General features: G+C 50.5%; 1 protein-coding gene across 1 annotated transcript; it reads left to right on the top strand.

Moving 5' to 3' along the window:
• Positions 1 to 4,426: 4,426 nt before the first annotated feature.
• Positions 4,427 to 7,345, top strand: Tlx3 (T cell leukemia homeobox 3). Its single transcript, XM_051180976.1, has 3 exons — positions 4,427 to 5,123; positions 5,468 to 5,711; positions 6,609 to 7,345. The coding sequence occupies exons 1-3, from the start codon at positions 4,562 to 4,564 to the stop codon at positions 6,817 to 6,819; spliced, it is 1,017 nt and encodes a 338-aa protein (XP_051036933.1). The 5' UTR covers positions 4,427 to 4,561; the 3' UTR covers positions 6,820 to 7,345.
• Positions 7,346 to 23,913: the final 16,568 nt, after the last annotated feature.

Genomic DNA, 23,913 nt, shown 5'->3' on the forward strand with positions numbered 1-23,913 from the left:
GTTCCCAACCTGTGGGTCCGTGACACCTTTGGCAAATCTCTGTCTCCAAAAACTATTTATGTTATGATTCATAACAGTAGCAAAATTACAGTTATGAGGTAGCCATGAGAGTAACTTCATGGTGGTGGGGGGGTCACCACAACATGAGTGTTAAAGGGTCACAGCATTAGGAAGGTTGAGAACCACAAATGAGCCAATGAATGAAACCAAGTCTTTGTCCTCTCGGCTGTATCGGCAGGTCAGATGCAGCACAGTTCAGTGAGAACCAGAAACTGGAATAAAGAAGAACTGGGGCCAGGGATGCTTCAGAGAATGAGAGGGGTAAGAGGTGACGTGTGTTGAACAATCACCTCATTTCCTTGACGCGTCAAGCCCAGTGGTGAGATCTCATGTGCACCCACCACCTAGGGCCCCTTTTCCTTCTTTCTGCTGGCAGTTGGAGCCTTTTCAGATCCCCCAGGAACATTCTTCCCAGAGCCCTTCCCACTGTGGGAAACTATGATAAGGACTACTAGATAAAGAAAGTAAGTCTGAAGGGTTGGGTAGCTAGGAAATTTGAGTATATGCTCAGCAAATATGTGTTGGATAACTTGGGGCATTTGTCATTTTCCATCCTGAAAACTAGAAGGCCCCTAGAGCTCCTACATAGAATGTGGAGTAAGCAGATCAGCAACCTGTAACATGCTGTGTGTGTTCATGCCTTTTATGGAAGTAGACCGTGGTATTTCCCTCAATCTTTTAAATGGGATAACTGGCCCAAATATACTTAAAAGCCTTGATTCAATCCCTTCTCCATTTTAAAGACAGGGAAACTGAATCCCAAATCATACAGGAAGTCAGTAGCTAAAGAATCTAAGCTGCTTGCATCCAGACTCATGAACCACTTGGAAATTCCAGCATCCTGCCACTCATTCCTCCAGCCCCACTTGTCCTATAGGACTCCCACTAAGACCACCCTTTCTCTCAGCTTCACTCCTTTAGGGCCAGGAGAAGATTCCTGCAACCAGGAAGTTTCCCCTGAAAATCCTGACCCCAGCTCCCTTGCCCTTAGAAACTGCATTTTTCTAACCTCTTCAGTTCATGTGCCTTCTCCCCCACTTCATTGTTGACCTAAAAACAGGTACAAAAGAACAGCAACTTCAGTTTCAGGAACACCAAATATCAAAATGTACTCAGCCAGTCCACCCTTAAAGGAGACATCATTGCCTTGAATGTGTTTATTTAGAAAGGGGGATAGGAATTTTGACAAAAAAAAAAAAAAAAAAAAACTGTAAGCACAACAAAGAAGAAATGAATTTATAAAAAGTAAAAACAAGACAAAGCATTCATGGAAAAGATGGCTCAAAGAAACAAACAGATAACAAGGGGTGGACATCTAGCCTAGTTGTGATGCTTTCCTAGCTTCACAAAGCCCTGGGTTTAATTGCCAGCCCCACATAAGGAAATCAGAAGTTCAAGTTCAAAGTCTTTCTCAGCTACATTGCAGTTTGAGACCAGCATATTTCAAAAACAAACACACAGAACCAGGATAATGAGCCTGGCATAGTGGAACATCCCTACAATCCTAGCACTTGAGAAATTGAGGGTTAATGAGGGTTTGAGAACCATCCTAAACTCAAAATAAAAGAGGACAATGAAATGAAGTTCCCCACCCCCCAATCCTAGAGACTGAGCCCTGAGCCTTCCTCTAGGTTAAGCAAGGGATCTACCACTCAACTACATCTCATCAAGGGCACTTTTCAAGACTAATAGAACAGTCTTTGGCAAGTGTGAGCCATAAACAAGCACAATGTAAGAGAGGGTAAGCAGGGACGGCCAGTCCCAACAGTTAATTCACATATTTATTTCCTAGTACTTCTGAAAGCAAAAAGAGATGGACAGGACTGGTTTCCAAATTTGAGAGGCACCGGACTCAGTAGGTGGCTTGTTAGCAGACTGAGAACCCCACCCAGAGTTTCTGACACAGAGGGCCTCCCCAAGATCCAAGAATCATTTCTAACAAATTGCCAAGGCTGCTGACACTGCTGGCTCAGAACCACGAGCCAGGACTCCTCTCCCCAGTTTACCCTTTCCTGGGTTGCCTAAATGCCCTCCTTTGTCCAAGGAAAAATGGAAGGGGGTTTGCAATTCCCAGCTCGGCGCTCAGGCTGACTGAGAACCTGGAGCTCCTGAGAGGTGAGGCCGAGCCCTCATCCCTCCTGGGCCCTGGCTAATACTTTCCTCTGGACTTGAGCCTGGTACTGTTTCACTGCCACACAGGCACAAAGAGGTTCAAAGCTTCTGAGCGAGTAAACCGAGATGCTCCTACAGTGCCCCGGAAGCAGGGCTGGTCGTGCCACTCACATCCTGAGTATCTTGTATCGAGGACCTCTGTGCATTTTCTCAGCTCCTACAAGTGGCCAGGCCTGGAATCCAAGGCTCTGGGCAGGCAGGAGAATAGATACAATGAAGTACTGACATCAGCCCTCAGGTAAAGCTCTGTCCTCACAGGGTGAGTGGGTAGCTAGTGACACTCCGCTACGCATAGTTCTCAAGGACAAGAGAGTCACCTCTGTCCTTAAAGGTACTATTATATAACCCAGAGTGTGGACTGTCGGGAATGGAATTTCTTAGAATCACTTTCACTGCTGCTATCTCATTTTCTTCTCGTGGCCATCCTGGGGGTAGCTACTACCCTCTCTGTTTTACATATAAAGCAGATGAGGCTGGAGGAGGGCAGCGGGGAGCCACAAAGCCCTCAGATCTCCAGCAGCAGAGCCTGCATTAGGAGTGAAGGGCCCCCCAGAGCCAGCACAATGGTATCTCTCCTATCTAAAAGTCCTTGTCTGGGCCCAGAGCTTCCTGTACTACTCAGCTCTCACTGTTTCCAGGCCTTCGTGCCCAAGCCAGCACAGTGGCTCTGCCACATCGGCAAAGCTGCCCAGTGTCACACAGCTAGCAAGTGACCTAACTCCCTACCAGGGCCTAGAGGAGCTACAAAGCCTGCATCATCTGAATTGTTAAGAGCAATGAGACTGTGAGTTTAGAAAACCCACTGCCTCCTCCCCATGCTCTGACCCCAGAGGTGAAGAAATAGACCTATCCAAGATACCTATGCAAACTAAAAACTACCAAGAAAATAAACATACCAAAATATAACACAACATCCTTCACTGAGCGGCATGTGGCTGGGTAGGGAGCTGACCAAATGTGCTGTCCTACTAAGTGCAGGGCTCTATGCTCCTAGCACTCTCAATATCTCTCTCGCGAATGCTCCTCATGCTTTATCCCATTTTACAAAGGAAAACCCAAAGCCTAAAACGATGGAGTCACTAGCTCAAGCTTACTCAGCTAGGAAGTGACCCGCCCAAATCTGTACACAACTTCTAACCAACAGCACAGAGATCGAGTGGGGTCTTCACGCTCTGGGAACGAGAGAAAGAGTCCTGCCGGGAGTTCAGAGCTCAGAATTTACAGCCAACGACTTCACGGCCTAAGGCTAGGAAATGTCTCTGGGTCTCACCTAGGCAGGGAGAGAGGGGACCGCGTCCCAAGTGGTGCTGGCCACGATGCTGCCGGGATGATGTGGACAGTCCCGGAGGCGACAGCAGAACTTGGGGTGGCCAGTGCCTGGACAGAACTGGAGCCCGCAGGAGCTCGCGGCTCGAATTTCCTAAGGAAATGAAGGTCTCCCTTTGCTGTAAATGGGAACCGCCCCCTCCTGTGCCATTAGCTGAGTCCCCCAAACTGGCTGACCCTAGGAGGCATCCCTAAGCTCAATACCGCAGCCCCCTCTATCCAGCAACGAATTTCGAGGGGCCAGATCCCAGATCCCCATCAATTGACCTTGGGTCCCTTGTCCAGCCGGGCCCCGCACGCGTGGGCTCCTGCAAGTCACCGCTCAGTCCTCCTGGCTGGGGCCAGGGAGCGTCTCCAAAGTGGCCACGACGCCTCGTTGAAAGCCGGGGTGGGAGCGAATTCTCCCCACCGGGGTGTCCTCGGATGCGTGGAGAACGCTCCGCTGTCCTCCTTGATCCACACGCGTGGACATCTCTGAGCTTGCACCACACGATGCGACGCTTTCGTTGCTCCGGCGGAGGGCGAACGGCCGAGAGGCTTCGGCAGATTTCATAGGACCGTTCTAGGGTTGCATTTCCATTGTAACGGAAGATTCATTTTGTTTGGGGTTTGCTCAGATGGAAAAATTTAGAAGACAACGAAAACCCCCGTGGCAAAAGGCCATTTCCCTAGCAGCGCGCCTGCGGGCGGGTGCGGTAGCGGAAAGCAGCCGGGATCGGAGCGGGGAGCGTCTGCTAATTGCAGCTTCGTTAGATTTCGGGTTTGAGAGGCTGCGGTTCGGGCGCTAATATCCGCCGCCCATTATCCCGGCTAATAAATTTGACCTATTGTTCGTTTGTTAAAATGATGTCACCTTGGAACAGTCCCTAAGCTCCTATTTCCATGAATTAGGCCTTTATTGAAAGCCGGGAGCCAATGAGAGGAGAGAGGCTTGTTGATCGCAGCCAATGGCTGCGGCGGGAGAGGAATTAGCAGCGGAAACTCCAGGTTCGGTTCAAGAAAGATGACACAGAGCCTGTCGGGCCCGCGCACTCTTGGCAAAGTTTCAGTGCGACTGGAGGCGCCGGGCGCTCCATGGCCGCGCCGTAACGGGGACCCAGCCGCCTCCCCGCCCAGCCCAGCCCAGCCCTTCCGCCCGCCCAGGATGGAGGCGCCCGCCAGCGCGCAGACCCCACACCCGCACGAGCCCATCAGCTTCGGCATCGACCAAATCCTCAACAGCCCGGACCAGGACAGCGCGCCCACCCCACGGGGCCCCGACGGCGCCAGCTACCTGGGAGGGCCCCCGGGGGGCCGTCCGGGCGCCGCGTACCCGTCTCTGCCCGCCTCCTTTGCTGGCCTCGGCGCGCCCTTCGAGGACGCGGGATCTTACAGTGTCAACCTAAGCCTGGCCCCCGCCGGCGTGATCCGGGTGCCAGCGCACAGGCCGCTACCCGGGGCCGTGCCACCGCCTCTGCCCAGCGCACTGCCCGCTATGCCCTCCGTGCCCACGGTCTCCAGTCTGGGCGGCCTCAATTTCCCCTGGATGGAGAGCAGCCGCCGCTTTGTGAAGGACCGCTTCACAGGTGAGCAGAGCGGGCCATCAGGAGCCAGGCCTTGGCCCTCCAGGGGCCAGGGGCGCCGCGCCCTGTGCACTACACTCCCAGGAACGATTCTAGAGGCCCAAGCATGGCGGAGGCCTGGGCGCCCAGGGCTTGGGGCGGCCGTGGAGGGGAGGGTAAATAGGAGAGTTGTGGTAAAAAGAAACCAGCGTCCCGGGGAAGGGGGGGGGGGGCGTCCCTGCCTGGCTTGGCGCCGCCGGGGACACGCGGGACCAGCGAAATAGCGGAGCACTGTGTCCCCCGGGGCTCCACGTGCAGCCTGAACGGTGGTGGGGCTGGGCTTCAAGGGGCCTCGTGTGTCTCTGCAGCGGCGGCCGCGCTCACGCCCTTCACTGTGACCCGGCGCATTGGCCACCCCTACCAGAACCGAACGCCGCCCAAGCGTAAGAAGCCGCGCACGTCCTTTTCCCGGGTGCAGATCTGTGAGCTGGAAAAGCGCTTTCATCGCCAAAAGTACCTGGCCTCGGCCGAGAGGGCGGCGCTCGCAAAGTCCCTCAAAATGACGGACGCGCAGGTCAAGACCTGGTTCCAAAATCGGAGGACCAAGTGGCGGTGAGAGAGGCCCGGCCCTGCCCTTCACCTGCCCCGCCCTGCGCCGCAGCCCAGCAACCTGCCCTCTCCTGTGCTACTCCCTACCCGCACTCCCTGGACCACGCATCTTCCCTCTTTTCCAGATTTGTGGTCCTTCCTCCCCATCGACCTGTATTCCTCTCTCCATCTCTCCCACGCCTCAGCGGCTCCATTTCCAGCCCCATCTCGCCAGTGTTTTGTTTCGCCTCTTTTGCTCGTTTGGGTTCCTCCCACCTGCCCCCCACCACACACATCCCGGGCCTCCCACACTCTCCACCCTCTCCCATTCCAGCCCACCCACTCGGATTTCGGATTGATGGCAAGGGCTGTAGGGGCCTCACTCCAATTCTGTTTTGTTTTTGTTTTTTTATACGATCCTTGCTTTCATCCAACCCGTAAACGACGAAGCAATGTGTCCTAGAGAGTGCTTCAAGACAGTGCTTGGGAGAATCTTATCAGATTGACCCCATTAGGGGCCGCCCAGTTGGTGGTACATTGCCAGCCAGTCCACCCCAGGGCCCAAGTGACCCCACTGGCCGCAGGGCCGAGTCAGTTATACATTGTCTTGCCGTTTTACCCCGCAGGGGGTAACAAAACACACACAAAAAAAGATTTATTGTTGGCGAAGCCACAAAATCCGAGTGTGCAGGTGGACGGCGGGCAAAGTGCCCTCCCAGCGCCCCCGGGGTGCACAAACAAAACCCAGCGGTCCCACCCGCCCTCACGCCCCGCGGGCCTCGGGGAAAGTGTGTTCCGGCGGCGGGCAGCTCGTCGCCTCGAGGGGCTAGGCTGCCCTGGTCCCGGGAGGGTTGGGACCCGCTGGTGGCCTAGCAATGCCCAGTGCGTGACAGTGCTGTCCCTCTCCCTCCCTGGGTGCAGGCGGCAGACGGCAGAGGAGCGGGAGGCGGAGCGGCAGCAGGCGAGCCGGCTCATGCTGCAGCTGCAACACGACGCCTTCCAGAAGAGCCTCAACGATTCCATCCAGCCCGACCCGCTCTGTCTGCACAACTCTTCGCTCTTTGCTCTACAGAATCTGCAGCCCTGGGAGGAGGACAGTTCCAAGGTCCCCGCTGTCACCTCGCTGGTGTGAGCCTCCAGTGCGCACCGTAGCTACGGATCGCCGCCCCCACCAGGCGGGGCGCCCGGGTCCCCCAGCCGGGCTGGGGTGGGAAGCTGGGCCGAGAAGGGCAGGGCGGCCCGGCTTGCGTTGACCCTGGGGCGCGCCGCACAGTGCCGGCCGCGGAGGGGGGCTGGGCCCGGGTCCGCGCGACTGCACAATCCGAGCCCCCGCCCCGCGCCCCGTCCCGCCCCAGGCCCGGGCCTGACAAAGAAGCGCCTTACGTTACTCCGCCCCGCGCCCGCACCCCCGGGCTGGGCGCCTGTATTATACTTTGTACTTTTGCCCAAACGTGTAAATAATAAAAGTTTTGGCTTTTTTCTTTAGAAACCGGCCACCTGCTTCCCCTGCGGGGCCGCTGGAGGAGGGGCAGCCGACCCGGCGTCTGGGGGAAGTGCCCGGGGCCGGGGGGCACCCTGCCTTTAGGCTGGGTGTATGCCTCTCCTTTTCCGTTCCTTTTATTTAAGTCGTTTTATTTAATAAAAAGTTAGCTATTTCACTTAATGCCGCTTTTATTTCATTTTCGTTCCTCGAACGCTCGGCGACCCCGGCTCTTGCGTCCCACCCCTATGGCGATCGCAACCGGTGTGCGCGGGCGCGTCCAGGTCTGCGAGCTACACAGGCTTCGCCCCTGCCCGAATTCCGGCCCGGGGACACCGGCGGAGGATGCGTCGTGCAGGTCAGTTCCAGCCAGCCGCCGGAAGCCGGTTGCCAGCGGGATGGGGAGTGGACCTGGGATCCAGCCCGGCGCTGCTGGGAAGGGAAAGTTCCTGCCTGGGTGGGTTCTGAATCCCTCGCAGGTCAAATTCACCTGGTGGGTGGCAGAACGAGTGAAAGGGAACTTCTTGCAGCTGGAGAGGAAACGCTGGATCCTCACCCAGCTTTTGGCTCTTTCCTGGCCCGACGCCACTCGTGGACCCGGCTCTAAGGGATCTGGGAACCCTGCGAGTACAGGGCCCGGGCACAGTTCGGACTTCTAAAGCCTGGGGTTTTCGAAAGATCCCAGGTGGAGCGTGACGTTATACAACGTCACAGCTATCTTCACTCCATCATTTGACAGGAGGGACCCGGGGTGCCCCAACTCCCAGAACCCTAAGCCTGAGTATAGCAGCAGCGTGGTGTGGTCTCAGATTTCCAATGGCTGGACTTTGGAAGTTTCTAGACTGCGAGATCCAAAGTCAAGGGCCCCTTCCAACCACGATAAACATGCTCCATTGTCCCTCGATTCCCCCCCCCCCCTTATAATCCTGTAGTATTTTTAAAAAATCCTTTCTTAAAAATATTTTCTGGTCTCTCCATTCTTTCTTTACCATATTGTCTGTCCTCTCCGTTTGTTCCTCGTGCTCTCCGTATGCTGTTCTGTGTGCGGCCGTTGTTGTGATTTCTTCCCTTTACGGTTTCACACTTCTCTTTACAATTTGTCCTCCGTGCTATTTTTTTTTTTTTTTTCATGGCCACTCATTCTCCAGATCCTACTCGGTCCCTTTTCCTCCGCTCTCTCTTGTCTATTCGTTGTTGTTGTCCCCTCCCTCCTTTCTTCGCTTCCATTTCGGTCTTTGTCTCTCTCTCTCCCTCTCTCTCTCTCTCTCTCTGTCCCCCCCCCCGTTCTTTCTTCTTCCCTCCCTCCTCCAGATTGTGCTCCCGTAGCTCTCATCAGCTAAACACTTTTGGAGGAGTGTCCTCCCCCTACCCCAGCAACCCCACCCCAATCCCACTGTGTCACTCAGAGCCGAGCACCACCCTGCAGGCTGTGGCACCTGGGAGTCTTCGTTATAAGCGGGGTGAGAAGTTGACAGCTCTTGTGAGGTTGGAGGAGGGAAAGCTTGACTAAAAGGATGCCCCAATCCCAGCTCCTGCCCTCGCTTGTACCTTCAAGCCCTTCTAACCCTAAATCTGCGCCTTACTTAACAGACACGGTGGGGGGGGGGGGGGGCTGGGTGACTCAGACTTCTGGTCTCCTCCAGAAATGTGTTCTAGAAATGCTGAAAACCTTGAAGAGTTAGATCAGGTGGTAGGAAAGGCTGGCCCTTAGGCTGGGGAGGAGGCCCTTTGCCAGGCCATCAGCTCATCCCTCAGGGCTGGCGTCATTGTCTGGTTCCTCCAAGATTTCCTCTATTGCACCGTAATAAGGCCTACCATTTTTGTTTTTCTAAATTATTTGTATTGTTTTGACAGGGTCAACCTCGATTCTTAAACCTCTAGGGGCACACACGTCGTCTTTTCCTTCCTTGCAGGCCCTTCATCTTGCACAAAGGGCTCTGGTTAAGAAGCCCCGGAGTTAGATGGGGGTCTGTGATTCCCTCACTCGTTGCCTTAGCCAGTTCGCTGGGCCATTTGTCCCAGCCAAGCCTTGCTGAACTAGATGCCGATTACCAGTCTGATTGACTTGGTAGACTAAGCCAGATCCCACACGAGTGGGCCCGGTCCATCTTCTCCAGCTCTCCCAGATCAGGGTGGGCGCCCCCAGCGGGTGGGAGCTATTGCTGAGCTGCAAGAGTGTGTTGTGCCTTCCACTCATGACCTTCCAAGTCCCTAAACCTTCCATTCTGTTACTTTTGTGCGGGGTGAGAGCCGGGATGAGAGGCGGAGGGTGCGCCATTAAGAGGCACTGCTCTCGGTCTCCCTACTGGGAGAACCTTGGATCAGGATGGGCCACGACCAGGGTCAGGCAAGCTTAGAGGCTGAGCTGAAAGAACAAGGGCTCCTCCTTTGCGATGCTCCTTCAGCCTTAGGCTGGGCGGAGGCTCCGGACATCAACGGTTGAGCGGGTGAGCGTGCCACCTAAGCTGCAGGCTGAGAGGCTACACAGCGGAAAGCCGCCAATGGCTGCACCGCTTGAAGCCTGTTGACCCCATTCAGTGGTTTTCCTCCCTGTACCCATTTTACAGATCTAAGGCCGCCTCGCTGGCCGAACTACCGAGTAGCGCAGGACGGCCCGACGTGGGGGTTTCCAGGTAGCACCTATTGCCTACTTGGGAAAGGCTGCGACCAAGGCATCCAGGGCCAGGGACAAGGCTTCCAGAACGCAGCCAGGAGCTAGATTTCGCAGCTAGTGCAGTATGGGATTGTGGGACGCCAGGCCATCCCATCACATCAGAGCCCTGCAAAGGGAGCAAAGAAAACGCCGTGTTAGACACCTCGATCTGCAAGAGAAAAGGCAGCCTGGCCTGAGAACTTGGTCAGGATGGGCTTTACCAAGACGTTTCACGCCCTTAAGGTGTTGGAACCCTCCCCAGTTTGCTGATGGAAACACAGAAGCCCAGAGAAGTTACCTCTGACTGGTGTAGCCGCTGCGATGCCTGGGAGTTCTTGCCTGGCAGCAATCGCTCTGCCTAGTGCTTGGCATACGGGGGCTGGAAACCCGTAAGGAGCTTAACTTGAAGGGTGAGAAGTCCCTCTAGTGCAGCCACACTGACAAGGGGTCCCCATGTCTCAGTGAGACTGAAGGGTCTTCCCACTCAACGCTTGAGCTGTGGACAGGGTTGAAAGGGCGTCCAGTGTCTTCGGCGTCCCAACTGTGCCTGCCTGGCCATTTTAGCCATATATACACACATGAGGAAGCCACCCCAGGTTATAGATCCAGCCACCATTCCAAGCCCAGCATCCAGAGCGTGAGGCAGGACAAGCACAGACCGATTTAGTGCCAAGTACCCCCTTCACTCCCCCGGGGAGAAGGGGACTGCACCTTGCTCAGGGACACGACCTGGAACTCCAGTTTTGAAGCTCTGGAGCGCGACCTCCCAATTACCCCTCCATCCCCTAAGCGCGCGCGCTCAGAGACGGGCAGGCAGAGCAGGGCCTAAATTACAGCCACATCACACAGAAGGTTCCTGGGAACCTTCGCCCAAATCCTGATCTCAGACTGGGCACAATTAAAGCCGAGCCCGGAGAAGAGCGTTTGGTATATGAGCCTGCATTCTGCAATAGTGAAGGTTTCTGAAGGTCGCCGCGGTTTTCCTGGTGCAAAAAGCACACACTCCCGCTTTTTCAAGCAGCTAGGTGACTAAAGTCTCAGCCCGGATCGCGCTGTCTGGATTCAGAGTCTAACAGAATCTTTCTATTGAAACACAACCAGGCAAGGGGAGGCAGAGTTCTACTGCCTGGCTCTGGGTGGTCTTGAGTGCATGACATCTACTCTCAGTGCCTTGTTTACTGACTCGGTTAAAAATAGTCGGGAGAAGATGATTGGAGAAAAACACAACCATGGCTTACGGTGCAGCCATTTACAAATTTATCACAAAATGAAATTCATCTAAAAATACTTTCCATACCCCCCAAAAAAATCTAATTGAACGTCTACTAACGGCATAGGGGTTTAATGCTTGTGGGGAAAAGGGCAGACACAGAACAGTGTCCTCCCTGGCTGGCGACACGGGTGGGCACCTCAGACCTAGAAAGGGACCTGCTTGTCTGTATACAGACATTACCTATTACCGTGCCTCGGTGACGGTGACTGTACCTGCCCCTCACTTCAGCTGAAATGGATGTTCTCTTGTCAGACAGGCTCCCTGGTAGGGAAGTAGTTATTAAACCCTTTCAGTTCTCCCAGTCAGTATGGGGAGAAAGTGGGAAGGGAGAAGAAAAAAATACTACGTAGCTGATCACAATATTTAAGCTTTTATTCCCCACCATCCACCTTCCCATCTCTAGAGAAGTCTTGCGTTCCAGTTTTACCTATGGGAAGCTGACAGAGAAGGCGGGAGGGGGGTGGACAGAGAGCCTCACTCTGACCCCTTAACTGTCTGGACTACATAGTGAGCCCTGTGTGCCCCTGGGCCCCACCACCACTTCTGCTGGCTTTGGAGTCTGAACCAATTCTGTGTCCCTTTCCATCCAACAGAAGTCATAGCTGGGAAAGGTCCTCAGCTGTGGGTTCTGGGTTGGCTAGACAGGTTTGTGTGGATCCACACTTCCTTGATTTCGAGAAGCCATATCTTCATGTGAAGTGAAAGTCTCTGGTTGGCTCTAACAGCTTGCAGAGCAGACCCAGCCCTGGATGCTCATGACCGATCTCAAGCCCTGTTGGTGGTGTCCTTCAGATGCGCAGAAATTCTTGAGAGGGCGGATAGCGACACACTCTTTGCCACCTTCATCGTCCGTTCGGGATAAAACCCTTTCTTGCCTCTGCCAGTAAAGGCTGTAGCAAACAAGAACGCTGGGGCTCGAGGGAAAGACAGCGAGGAGGCGGCCCGCGTGACTCCCTGTGGGCTGGGTTCCCTCCCGGGGCAGGAGAAAGGGGTGCTGGATTCAGGCTGCCCGAGTGAATATGCTAAGTAGCTGCATGCTCGCATCTGCTGTTTGGGCACCACAGCTGGGGCACTTTTGTTCCTAGGACAGAGTGAAGCTAAGGAACATGGGGGTGGGGAAAGCAGAAAGGAAACCCAACCCCAGGAGGACGAGTGAGCCCCCCCCCATCGCGTGCGCGCGCAGGGGTGGACTTTATTAACGCCTCCAGGTTCAGTTCATTCGGGGCGGGGGAGTAAGGGGGGCTTCGAGCAAGGATGGCATAATGCCAGTCCTCAGTTCTAAGAGCCCCTTCAGAATTGCAGCCACCTGTACCCTGGCGTGTAGATCTGGAGGTGGGCTGCGGATGGCCAGCAGTAGCTGTGTTGAGGGCGGGGCACCTGTGCAATCTGACTAGCTCTAAGATAGCCTAGAGGGTAGGGACATACCTATAACCCCCATATCTCAGATGAGAAACTGAGGGGGCACCACAGCATCTCAGGGCCCGCTGGTGCCAGGACATTAATGGAAGTCAAATAACCCCAGTTCACCAGCTTTACGCTGCAGGGGCCTCAGACCTCCTTGTTATTAAAACCGAAGTCTTTGTGTGCCTGCCAAAGGGAATTCTGGCCGCCTTGAATATCATTATCTTTAAGCAGCACAGGATATAAACCAAAAGTGTGGATCTGTTTATAAACATCATCTTGGGCCATCTTTGCTCCAGCCTCCCTATCCGTTCTCTTTAGGGCCTCTTGACTGAGGTTGAAGCTGCTCCTTCTTGCCATTTGAAGGAATTGAGGGACCTCTACACCCTAGTCCACTCCTCCTACCCTTGCTAAAACCAAGCTATAGTGGACCCTTGAGCTTGTGGATGCCACAGGTGGGGGCCTCAATCCCAGATCTTTACTTCCCGATCTAAGGAAAAATGGCATTGGACCACTCGCAACACATACAGGCCTGACTTGATGAGAATAAGCTGTCTTGTTCTGAGCATCAGCCTTTTCTTCCACAGCCAGGATAACTTTGCTGTGACTGTTGTTAACCGGCAAGTGAATTCTCACACAGAGACTTTGTTTACTCATATAGAGAAGGAAGCAAAACTAGGGACTCACAGCCAGATGAGTTAGACCTGTGTATGCCCAAGGCCAGCTAGGACCCTCACTGGCTTCAGGCTTCCTGTGTAGCATTCCTGGGAAGAGGATCTTTCCAGAAAGGATTGTTGATTGACAGTTGAAAGTCCAGTTTATTCTAAGGGAGAATAAGTAGGTCCTGGCATCTCCTGTGCCTTGTTCCTTTTCGTTGATGTGTGGCACACTGTAGGTGTTCAGTACATGCTTACTAAGCAGTAATAGTAATAGTAAATAGCATTTATAGATTACCTACTGTGAGCCAGGCAATGCACTAAGCATTTTGCCCATGTATCTTACACATTTAACCCTTAGAACTAGCCTAGGAATTCAGCAGATATCAATATTCCGTTTTGGCAAACAGAAATGTGAGCTTTAGGAATATTACAATCTTCCTGATATCGAATAGAGTAGGATGTGGGCTGGAATCTAGATGCTTTGACTCCAGAGGAGGGGGGACTGAATTGTGCTAAGCACCTACTGTATGCTGAGCTTTGGGCTCAAGATCTCACTGGGTCCTTAAAAATTCTCACAAAGGTCTAAAGCCCACCTTCCAGCTTTACTGTGTTTGCCCAGGGTCCGAGGCCTGCCTCCAACAGCAACCCATCTACATCCAGTACTGATGCTCCAATCCATTTCTAAGCCAGCTTTGAAGTCTTCGATCCAGTCAGGCACTCTGGGAAGGAGCATCTGCAGTGCTGGGGTGGGTTGCTACCAGACAAAGCACAGCCCCTCTACCAGCATTTCCTGGGCTCTGTCTGAGGGGGAGAATTGAGGGAGGAAATAGGGGGTGTCTGGAGATGAGGAGATCAGGGTTGGGATGGGGGGGGCTGCTTAAGACTGTACAGCTAAAGTCCTTGCTGCTGTCCCCTTGTCCCTCCTCGCCATTTCCTCTTCTTCCCTCTCCTCTTCCTCATCTCCTCCTCTTTGCTTCCCTTTCTTCCTCCTTTCTTCTTCCTCATCATTTCCTCTCCTCCTCTTCCCTCTCTCCTCCTTTCATCTTTCGCTGCACTTTCTGGAATCTTCCCCACCCACCTCCAGCAGGGACTTCTTTGATGAGGTCTCCAGGCCTTTTATACAAGTCCTGTCCAAAGCAGAGGAAGTTGGCATCTGTGCTGCCCCGATACATCTGAGATTTTGAGATCAAGTAAGATGGATTGCTTTGTGGGTCCTCAAATTCATCAGGTGGAAGAACCCAAGGCCTTGAACCCGGAGTTATTAAATCCTGGAAGGGGGGGGCAGGGTCTGGGCTGGTGTCTTGGATTTCTTTCTTCCACAAAAAACCAGTTTCTGCCAACCTGGCTTGCACTGTTCCCACCTATTATGGAGACTCTGTGATGTTCAGCCAAGTAATGTGCACTTAGTGGGTGGCTCTTGGAGTCTCGGTGACATGCCACCCAGAGTGGGAGACCCACCCTGTGAGCTGGCTGCTTGCACTTGGTGAGCTGGGGTCAGGGTCTACAGCTTCCCTGCAAGAAGGTTGTGTGCATTTCCTGGAGAAGAAGTTAAACCTGCACTGCATGTAGTTTAAAAGCAATTTGTCAGTGGCGACAATTTACAGAAATATATTCCTGTTGCAGCCTCTCCCGATTGCTGGGATTTATGGCTTCATCTCTCAGCTTTGAAAGCATACTCGCATGCTCCAGCAAATGGAAAAATGTATGAACAATTTGTTGGCTCCTTTTTTTATCAAGTTTCCCCAAATATGTAAACTCTGAGAGCGCCTTATTCTTTTTAAATGATCATTCATTTGTCTCCAGACTCTATCTTTTGGCACAATTTATTATTCTCTATTTCAAAAAACTTAAATGCATTTTGCATATTAGCACGTAACTCTTGCTCCTGTCTCCTCAGTTGTGGAAAGGGCTGGATTGCTTTTATAAAGAAAAAAATGGCTAATAAAATTGGCCTCAGCACCATTGCTCTGCAATTCTTATGAACAGTAAAGTGGTACTTACCGTCATTGATGTTAAAAGCTATTTCTAAATTATGGTGCCATTTATTATCTCTAGTGTCCAAAGTAAGTTTAAATGATGCTTATAATTCATGTTTTACCAAATTTCCTTTTCCCCCCGAGGATACCTCTGATTAACTTATGCACATTAAAGCGCTTTTTAAATTCTTCTTTTATTGCCATTATGCTCTGAAAATCTCAGCGATTCTCAAAAATGGGTAATAAACTTGAGATAAAATGCTGCAGTTTTAGATCAATGCTGACATATCACTGTGGTGATTTCTTCAGAGCTAAAGTGATAATGCCTCATATTTACGGGATATATACTAGGTTATTACTACAGTATTACCATTTTGTTCTAAGATGAAATGAGTAATTTGCCAATTTATTAAACAGTTACATTTAAGTATTGCTTAGGACATTACCACCCCAATCTGTTTACTTAGCTTGAAGAGTCACCATTAAGATACCCTGTTTATTTAGGTAAAATTTGTAATCATCATGCCTTCCATTAACCAACTTATTTTTCTGCAAGGCTAATTGTCTGGAAATGAGTTTCTTCTTATTTACTGTGCTACATTCTGCTTAGCTGGCTAAAAATGTCACCCCAGCAAGAAGTGCTAGGGAAATTAATAATACATACAGAGAACAGTTTTAATTAGTATAATACCAAATGTTAATAAAAGATTTATGACGCCTTAAGAAAGTTCTAACAGAACAAATCTTATCAGCTTCAGGCTTGGTTTGTCCAGAGGGTTCTGCAATGGCTATGCCCTTTACAGGAGGTGGATTTGGGTGATTCCCTCATTCTTCAGGGGCTCCCAGGAGTACAGGCTAGTCATGGGGGCCTCCCTTTGAAAGGATGTTTATAGGGAGCTAGATAGGGAGCATTGCCAGGGAAGGGGACACCTGGAAGTGAGGTGCCATTGGTAGCTAGTCTTTTGCCAGGGAGGACCACCTGGAACTGCTGAATGGCCTTCTGGGCACTTCTTGGGGCACCAATGATCTTTGGTCCAAATTGCAACCAGAATTTTCAGACAGAAACCAGGCTGCTATTAGTTCAATTACCACAGAGAGCTGGACACATGGGCACATGGGCACAATGGCACATGGGCACAGGGCAAAGGCCGAGTAATGGTTCTTGAGCTGTTATCTGCATACAAACACAATAGGTACACACAACACACACACACACAGAGACACACACAGACACACACACACACCTGCTTTCATCCCAAGGCAAGGACAGTGTGTTTTCCTCATCTGGCAGCAGGAGACAAAGCCTGAAGGGTCAGTCCCAGAGCTAAGGTTGTAAGCTGGGAAATGGAAAGGATTTGTGTGACAGTCTCCTGAGATGCAGTCCTGCCACCTGGCTGGCTTCCTGTAAGCCTTCCACGTCACTCTGCCAAATGTGGATCCAGATGGGGACACTAAGTCAAGTGGTTGGCTCTTCCTGTTGGGTGGGCTGATGGCTCCATAGCTGTGTCATTTCTTCTTGTCCACACTTCCCTTGCTGGGGCTGTTTCTTGCCTTCAATTGTAGGCAATTTTAAAAGGTGTTAAAGGGACCAAAGGAAAATGGAAAGAAAAAGGCTGCAGCTTTGCAGTGTGAACAGGGAAAACCCCAACCTCAGCAGCTGCAGGAACCCGGGGCCAGCACAGCACACACCCCACTGGATGGGGTATAAGAGCTTATTACTGTTTTGGGTTTCCAGGCCCCAAGGGCCAGGTCTCAGGAGCAATGGGAAACCTTTGTACAGAGAGCTGGTTCAGTTTTAGCACACATAATAAAAACTGACCAAGCCACCTACTTTCCTAAAATTCTCTCCAATTCACGCAACTCCATCTCAGGAGGCACTTGAGGGCTGATAACTCTGTTATCCTACTCTTGATGAAAGGAAACAACAAAACCAACAAAAGTTCTTGAAAAGAAGTCTTCCAAGCTGTGTGACAAAATAGCTTGGGCCACTCCTAGAAGAAGAAGCATAATGTCTAAGGCCTGAGCCACCCTTAGGAGGACACAGGAGGCTCCCCTGTAGCACCCTGCTTTGGGGGCTAAAAAACCAAACTGGTCTATCCATGCAATGCAATGGAGTATTACTCAGCAATGAAAAGGAATGTAGTACTGAGATACGCCACAGCATGAAAGGACCTTGAAATCAAGATACCTGTGAAAGAAGGACACATAGGATTATGTGTATAGTATGATGCCAATTGTGTGAAATGTGCAGAAGATGTAGGTCCATAGTTGCAGGTGGGGAAGTAGCATCAACAGAGAGAAAGGAGATGAGGAAATAGGAAATAATAATTACCTAATGAGGAGAGGCGCTTTCCAGGTGATGAAGGCTGTGACATTTGATAGCTGTGATGGCTGCAGTGTTATAGAGGCATTAAGCCATGAACTGAAACTTGTGTTGATTTAATAGTCAAGGCTGGAACTCAACCATCCTGCCTCAGCTGCCGGAATGCTGGGATTACAGATATGCACCTGGCCTGATGTGACATGAATTTCACCTAATTTTAAAAAACAAAACAAAACACTTTTTAGGAACACCAGTGCCCAAAGCCACAAATTCTTACAGGTTCATCTTAGCACTGGCTGCAAGAGTGGAAAACATGAAGTGAGCATACACTCATCAGTTTGAGGTGAGTCATTCAAGATCTATCATTCCATGGGAAAATGTGCAGATGTACCAGGCAGTGGAATGGTTTAGCTACAAAACAACTTGCATGTTATATACCACACACACACACACACACACACACACACACACACACACACACACACACACGGCCAGCCTGGTTTACAAAGGGAGTTCTAGATAGATCAGCCAGGGCTATCACACAGAGAAACCCCCCCCCCTCTCTCTCTCTCTCACACACACACACACACACACACACACACACACACACACACACACGGGCTGGAGTGATGGCTCGGCAGTTAAGGGCACTGACTGCTCTTCCAGAGGACCCAGGTTCGATTCCAAGCACCACATGGCATCTCACAACTGTGTAACTCCGGCTTCCAACACTCTCACACAGACATACATGCAGGCAAAACACCAATGCACATAAAATTAAAATAGTAATAATAAAATACACACAGAGGTGCTCTGTGGGGCAAAGGAAGAGGATACACAGGACAAACATCTGCGAGGACAGACACCAAATGTCCCAGCAGGTCACAGCTGAGGGGCGAACACTGATATAGAAGACTACTCACTATGTGAACTTCGAAAAAGTTGAAGACTTTTTGAAAGCACATTAATATATTTTTGAAGTAAATTTTTAAAGAATGTGTTTAATATTTTTTATTATATTCATGTGTGTTCCTGTGTCTGTGTGTGAATATATAAACGTGAGTACTGGTCCCCTGTGTCAGATCCCCCTGGGCTGATGTTAAAGGTGATTGTGACTCACTCCATGTGGATGCTGAGAACTGAACCTGGGACATACCTCTGTAAGAGCAGCCACCAAGCCATTTCTCCTGCCTGATGTGAATATGTTCTCTTTAAGTCATGAGTTACAATAATGTGTAAGATGCAGATGGGTAATAAGGAGGAAAGAAAACAGCCGCCATCCTGCCACTGAATGCCGTAGCTTTGTGTAATTCCTGGCTTTGTTATTGTTGCTTTTTCTGCAGAGACAACCGCCTGGTGCATGTTAGGCAAGTACTCCACCCCTAAGCTTCATCCTGGCCATGTTGGACTTTTTTGAACACCAAAGTTAGAAGGATTTTTTTGTTTTGGTTTGCTGCTTTTTTTTTTTTTTTTGCTTTATTATTATTAATAATTTTAAAAAAAGAAAAAAAAAAAAAAACCACTGCAGACAGAGCCAGGTCTTCCTGTATGACCTGCTGTGTCTTGGGTTGGTTCAAGGCTTGAGATCAGAAGCTCAGATCCCAGCCATGGAGTTTTTAAATGAACTACATTTGCCTGCAATTTTCAGCACCCAGAATAGAGACTCAGAACATGAATTGCACATCAGTGAGTGTTTGTGCCACTGATCACAGTATGAGGGAAGATGCCTAGAAAGCACGTGGTCACTTTGCAATGGACAGTGTTTTTGCCCTGAGTTAGTGGCAGGATTTCCTGTCTTCATCTTGTCTTGCCTAGGTCTGCAGAGTAGCCTGAGTTCAGGAAGAAGACCAATTATTTTAACTAAATGTTCTTCCAGGAGCCCAACACCAACTCCTGTGATTTTTTTTTTTTTTTTTTTAGTTTGTTTTTCTACAGCTTGTTCTCAAACAGCCAGCATTTTTATCTCTATCATTCTTTAAATGGCAGAATTCTTAGACACCAGAAGAGCAGAATCAATGGGCCATGTGGGCTTCAGTGTTTGTATGTTTCAAGTATGTGTACTGTCCATATCTGTGTGCATATACTATGATGGCCTGGTGTCAAAATACTCAAGGCAGAAGGGAGCCAATTTTTCTCTCCTGTTTTCAATGTATTGTTTTGTCTTGGATCTAAATAATTAATAAGGAAGCCCTTTGCCATAATTAAAATGGATGTCCCTCCATGTCAACACCAATAGCTTTTCCGGTAATGAACACAGTCGGGTCCCCGTTAAGTATGGCTGTTCCTCAGCCTCAGTGGCCACACTGCAGAGGATGCTAGGGGATAGCCTTGGGTGAGAGAAGCCAGATGAGCTCAGTGCAGAGGTGGCAGAAGCCTGAAAGCTGACTCCAGCTTGGACCACATGGTGAGCCAGGCACAGACAGGCCTTTCTGCGACAAGCAGATTGAGGACTCAGGGCCTCTGGGCTATGTCTGCCTCCTAGGGTCCTCTTTCTACCAGAATCTGTAATGATACCTCTCACTGGAAGGGGAAAGGATGGCATCTGGAACCTTCTAGGTAGAGTTAACCAGTTACAAATACCAAAGCCAGTCGGGCAATGGTGGCTCACACCTTTGGTATCAGCACTCAGAGGCAGAGGCAGGCAGATCTCTATGAGTTCCAGGACAGCCAATAGTGTTACACAGAGAAACCCTGTCTCACAAAAAACAACAAAAACAAAAACAAAAACAAAAACCAAACAAACAAAAAAACCAGTAAATATCAAAGCCTCAGAGTCAAAACACACTTCTCCTAATCTGTGACCATAAAAACCAGCCCTTCTTGAGGCCAGGGCTTTAGCTCAGTGGTAGAGAGCTTACCTCCAATGCACAAAGGCTTGGCTCCATTCCTAGCTCCATGGGTAAAGGGTGAGGGGAACCCCACGTCCACTGCTACACACTTCCCAGGAAGCAACCTAAATATTCATGAATGGAGGCATAATGGAGAAAATGTTATAGGCAGATATCATGGAATCCTGTTGAAAAGAAGGCAATCCTGTCATCTGTGACAGCATGGAAGCACCTGAAGGGATTGTGTTAAGTGACTAAGCCAGACACAGGGAGACAGATGCTGGGTGAACTCATGGAAACAAAGTGGATAGGTGGGTACCACAGCTGGGGATAGGGAATGGGTGCATCCTGTCAGTAAGACAGCCCGGAAACCTGAGGGCTAAACTCACAGCAGAATGGTGCTGTTGAGTTACTTGTATTTACATTTCAAAATTGTGAAGGAGGAAATTTCAGATGTTTTGGGAGAGGATGTAATAGGCATGTCCATTCATTTGTTTATCATGTATGCATATGTTAAAATGTCAATTGTACCCACAAATACACATAATTATTATATTTCAGTTATAAATATGAGGACTGGAATTGTAGTGCTAGAATGCATGCCTAGCACCCATAAAACTTTAGGTTACAGAACACAGTGGGGCTGGAGAGATGGCTCAGCTGCTCTTGCAGAGGACCCAGGTTCAGTTCCCAACACCTACACAGCAACTCACAGCCACGTGTAACTCCAGTTCCAGAGGATCCCATTCCCTTTTATGATTTTTGCAGGTACCAGGCATACACATGGTACTGCATACATACTGCAGGCAAAGCTTTCATGCACATTGTGATGATCTGAATGAAAATGGTCCCCAGTTGGTTGAAGGATTAGGAGGTGTGGCCTTGTTGGAGTAGGCACTAAGGGTGAACTTTGATACTCAAAAGCCCATGCTATTCTGCGTTAGCTTCCTCTCTCTGCCTTGGACTTATGGGTCAGATGTAAGCCCTCAGCTATTGCTCAAGTGCCATGTTACCTGCCTGTTGCCATGCTCCAGCCACGATGGTTATGGAGACACCCTCTGAAGCTGTGAGCCCTATAAACTGTTTCTTCTATGAGTTGCCTTGGTCATAGTGTGTTTTAACAATGATAGAAACATAACTAAGATAGACATAAATGAAAATAAGTAAATCCTTAAAAAGGAAAAAAAAACGCACACACATAGATACCCATACACAGTCACACACACACACACACACACACACACACACCTCTGCCCTGGAGAACTTTCTGTAGGTCCCAGCAGACAGATGTTGATCAGGAGAACAGAATGTCCAGGGGCTAGGCTCAAGAGAAATGACAGACAAAGAAGTTTACAGGTCAACAATGCTGGTGCCCTGGAATGAAAAGAGAGACAGGAATGGCAGGGGTGGGGGGCACAGAAACTAGGTGAGTGTGCCATGGTCAGTGGTGAGAAAGGGCGCCCTCATCGAGTCTAGGAGCTGCGAGGGCTTCTTGTGTGCAACACTGGTAACTGGTGAATCTTAAGCCTGGGGAATGGAGAGGTTTGAAATTCTCTAGGCAAGAGCCAGGTATGGGGCTCACACCTTTAATCTGCACTTGGGAGGCAGAGACAGGTGGTCTCTGTGAGTTCAAGGCCAGCCTGTTCTACATAGTGAGTTCTAGGGCAACCAGGGCTACATAGTGAGATCCTGTCTCAGAAAAGAGAGAGGGGGGGGGAAGGAAGGAAGGAAAGGAGGGAGGGAGGGAAGTAAGGAGGAAGGAAGGGAGAGAGGGAGGAAGGAAGAAAGAAAGGAAGAAAGACATCCTCTAGGTATATCTCTCTTGTGGCCACAAGAAACAGGCCTGGAAGCAGGTCCACAGGGCCCAGGCTGTAGAGCAAGGGTCCCTGCCAGGCCTCAGAAGCCTCTAAAGCAATGCAAGGAGGTAGCAGGGCTAGAGGACAAAGGAACTCAAACAGAGTGATGCCCGGCCCAGATCTCATGACACTCAAGTCACCTCTGACAGGGAGTCAGAGGAGAGACTGAGGCCTTGTGCTGCCACTTGGTAATGTCATAACTTTCAGCTGGTCACTTGCTCTCTGTGGAACCCTCACGTCTGTAATATGACAACATGTGAGTTATATGTTCCTATCAGCCCTTGCTCCATGCAGTTGGTAGTGGTGATAATCATGAGCAGAGAGCATAAGCCAACAACCCACAATGCACCTGTAGAGGGACATGCTCCAGGAGCCCTGAGCATGGGAAGCGAATCCCAGATAGCCTTCTGAAGGAAAAGGCTTTGAGTACAGGAAAGAGGGAACCAGGAACTCCCATCTAGACACACATCTATCAGACTCTTATTGAAAAACAGAAAAGGAGCCGGGCATTGGTGGCACACGTCTTTAGTCCCAGCACTCTGGAGGCAGAGACGGGCAACAAGTTCAAAGTCAGAGCACCTGAAGGAGGTGGAAGGAGGCAGGTAGTGAGGACAGTGGGCAGGTGAGCAGGTGGGTCGTTGGGACTTAAACTGCACCACAATTTCCTTTTTCTTTTTTTTCCTTGGTTTTTCCAGACAGGGTTTCTCTGTAGCATTGGAGCCTATCCTGGAACTTGCTCAGTAGACCAGGCTGGCCCCGGCCTCGAACTCAGAGACCCACCTGCCTCCCAGAAGTGCACCGCCATCACTGCCTGGTTGGAACTTTTTTTTCTTAATCGTTCATTGGGCAGGAAAGATGGCTCAGTGGTTAAGAGGCCTTGCATCATGGTTAGTTCCCCGCACATCAGGTGACTTACAAGCATCTGGAACTCCAGCTCCATGGGACCCAATACCGTCTTTTGGCCTCTTTTGACACCCAGACACAGGTACTCATATCTACATACAAACACACTAACATAATTAAATACAAAAAGCAAATCTTTCAAATATTTACATTCGTCTTTAACCCCAGTACTCAGGAAGCAGAGGCAGGGAGATCCCTACAAGTTAAGGCCAGCCTGGTCTACAGAGTGAGTTCCAGGACAGCCAGAGCTACACAGAGAAACCCTGTTTCAAAAAACCACACACACACACAGACACACACAATTACATTTATTTCTAGTGTCTAATGATTTCTTAGAGGAAAAAGCTCAAAGATGACTTACTCCCACAAAAGGGAAGCGGGTGGGAGATGGGGGGGCTGAGGTGGGGAGGTGGGGAAGAGAATGGCCACGGGGTGGGGAGGCAGACAGTGGGGTCCTGGCTGCAGAGGAATTTTCTGGTGGAGCCTTGTGGTACTGTGGCAGAGTTGGATGTAGATGACAGTAGCTTGTTGTCCTGGCCAAGGCTTTTGCTTGGCTTGGCTTTTGGTATAAGCACAGAGACTCATCCAGCCCAGGTTGGTTTAGAACTTGTGATTGTCCATCATCGTGTCTTCCACTTCCTGAGTGCTGGGATTACAGATGTATACTACTACACCTGGCTCAAAAACAGAGAGAGAGAGAGAGAGAGAGAGAGAGAGAGAGAGAGAGAGAGGAGAAGGAGGGAGGGAGGGAGGGAGAAATGAAGGAAGGAAGGAAGGAAGGAAGGAAGGAAGGAAGGAAGGAAGGAGTGCTTTGAGTCAGCAGGAGGCTACAAGTGTTTTTGCCTCAAAAGAGAAACTGTAATTAAAGGGGAAA

Source organism: Phodopus roborovskii, unplaced genomic scaffold (genome assembly GCF_943737965.1).
Source record: "Phodopus roborovskii unplaced genomic scaffold, PHOROB, whole genome shotgun sequence".
Classification (NCBI taxonomy): Eukaryota; Metazoa; Chordata; class Mammalia; order Rodentia; family Cricetidae; genus Phodopus; species Phodopus roborovskii.

Coding starts and splice junctions, on each gene's coding strand:
- Tlx3 (XM_051180976.1), top strand. CDS start 4,562: ATGACACAGAGCCTGTCGGGCCCGCGCACTCTTGGCAAAGTTTCAGTG. Junction 5,124..5,467: donor TGTGAAGGACCGCTTCACAG/GTGAGCAGAGCG, acceptor GTGTCTCTGCAG/CGGCGGCCGCGCTCACGCCC. Junction 5,712..6,608: donor AATCGGAGGACCAAGTGGCG/GTGAGAGAGGCC, acceptor CCCTGGGTGCAG/GCGGCAGACGGCAGAGGAGC.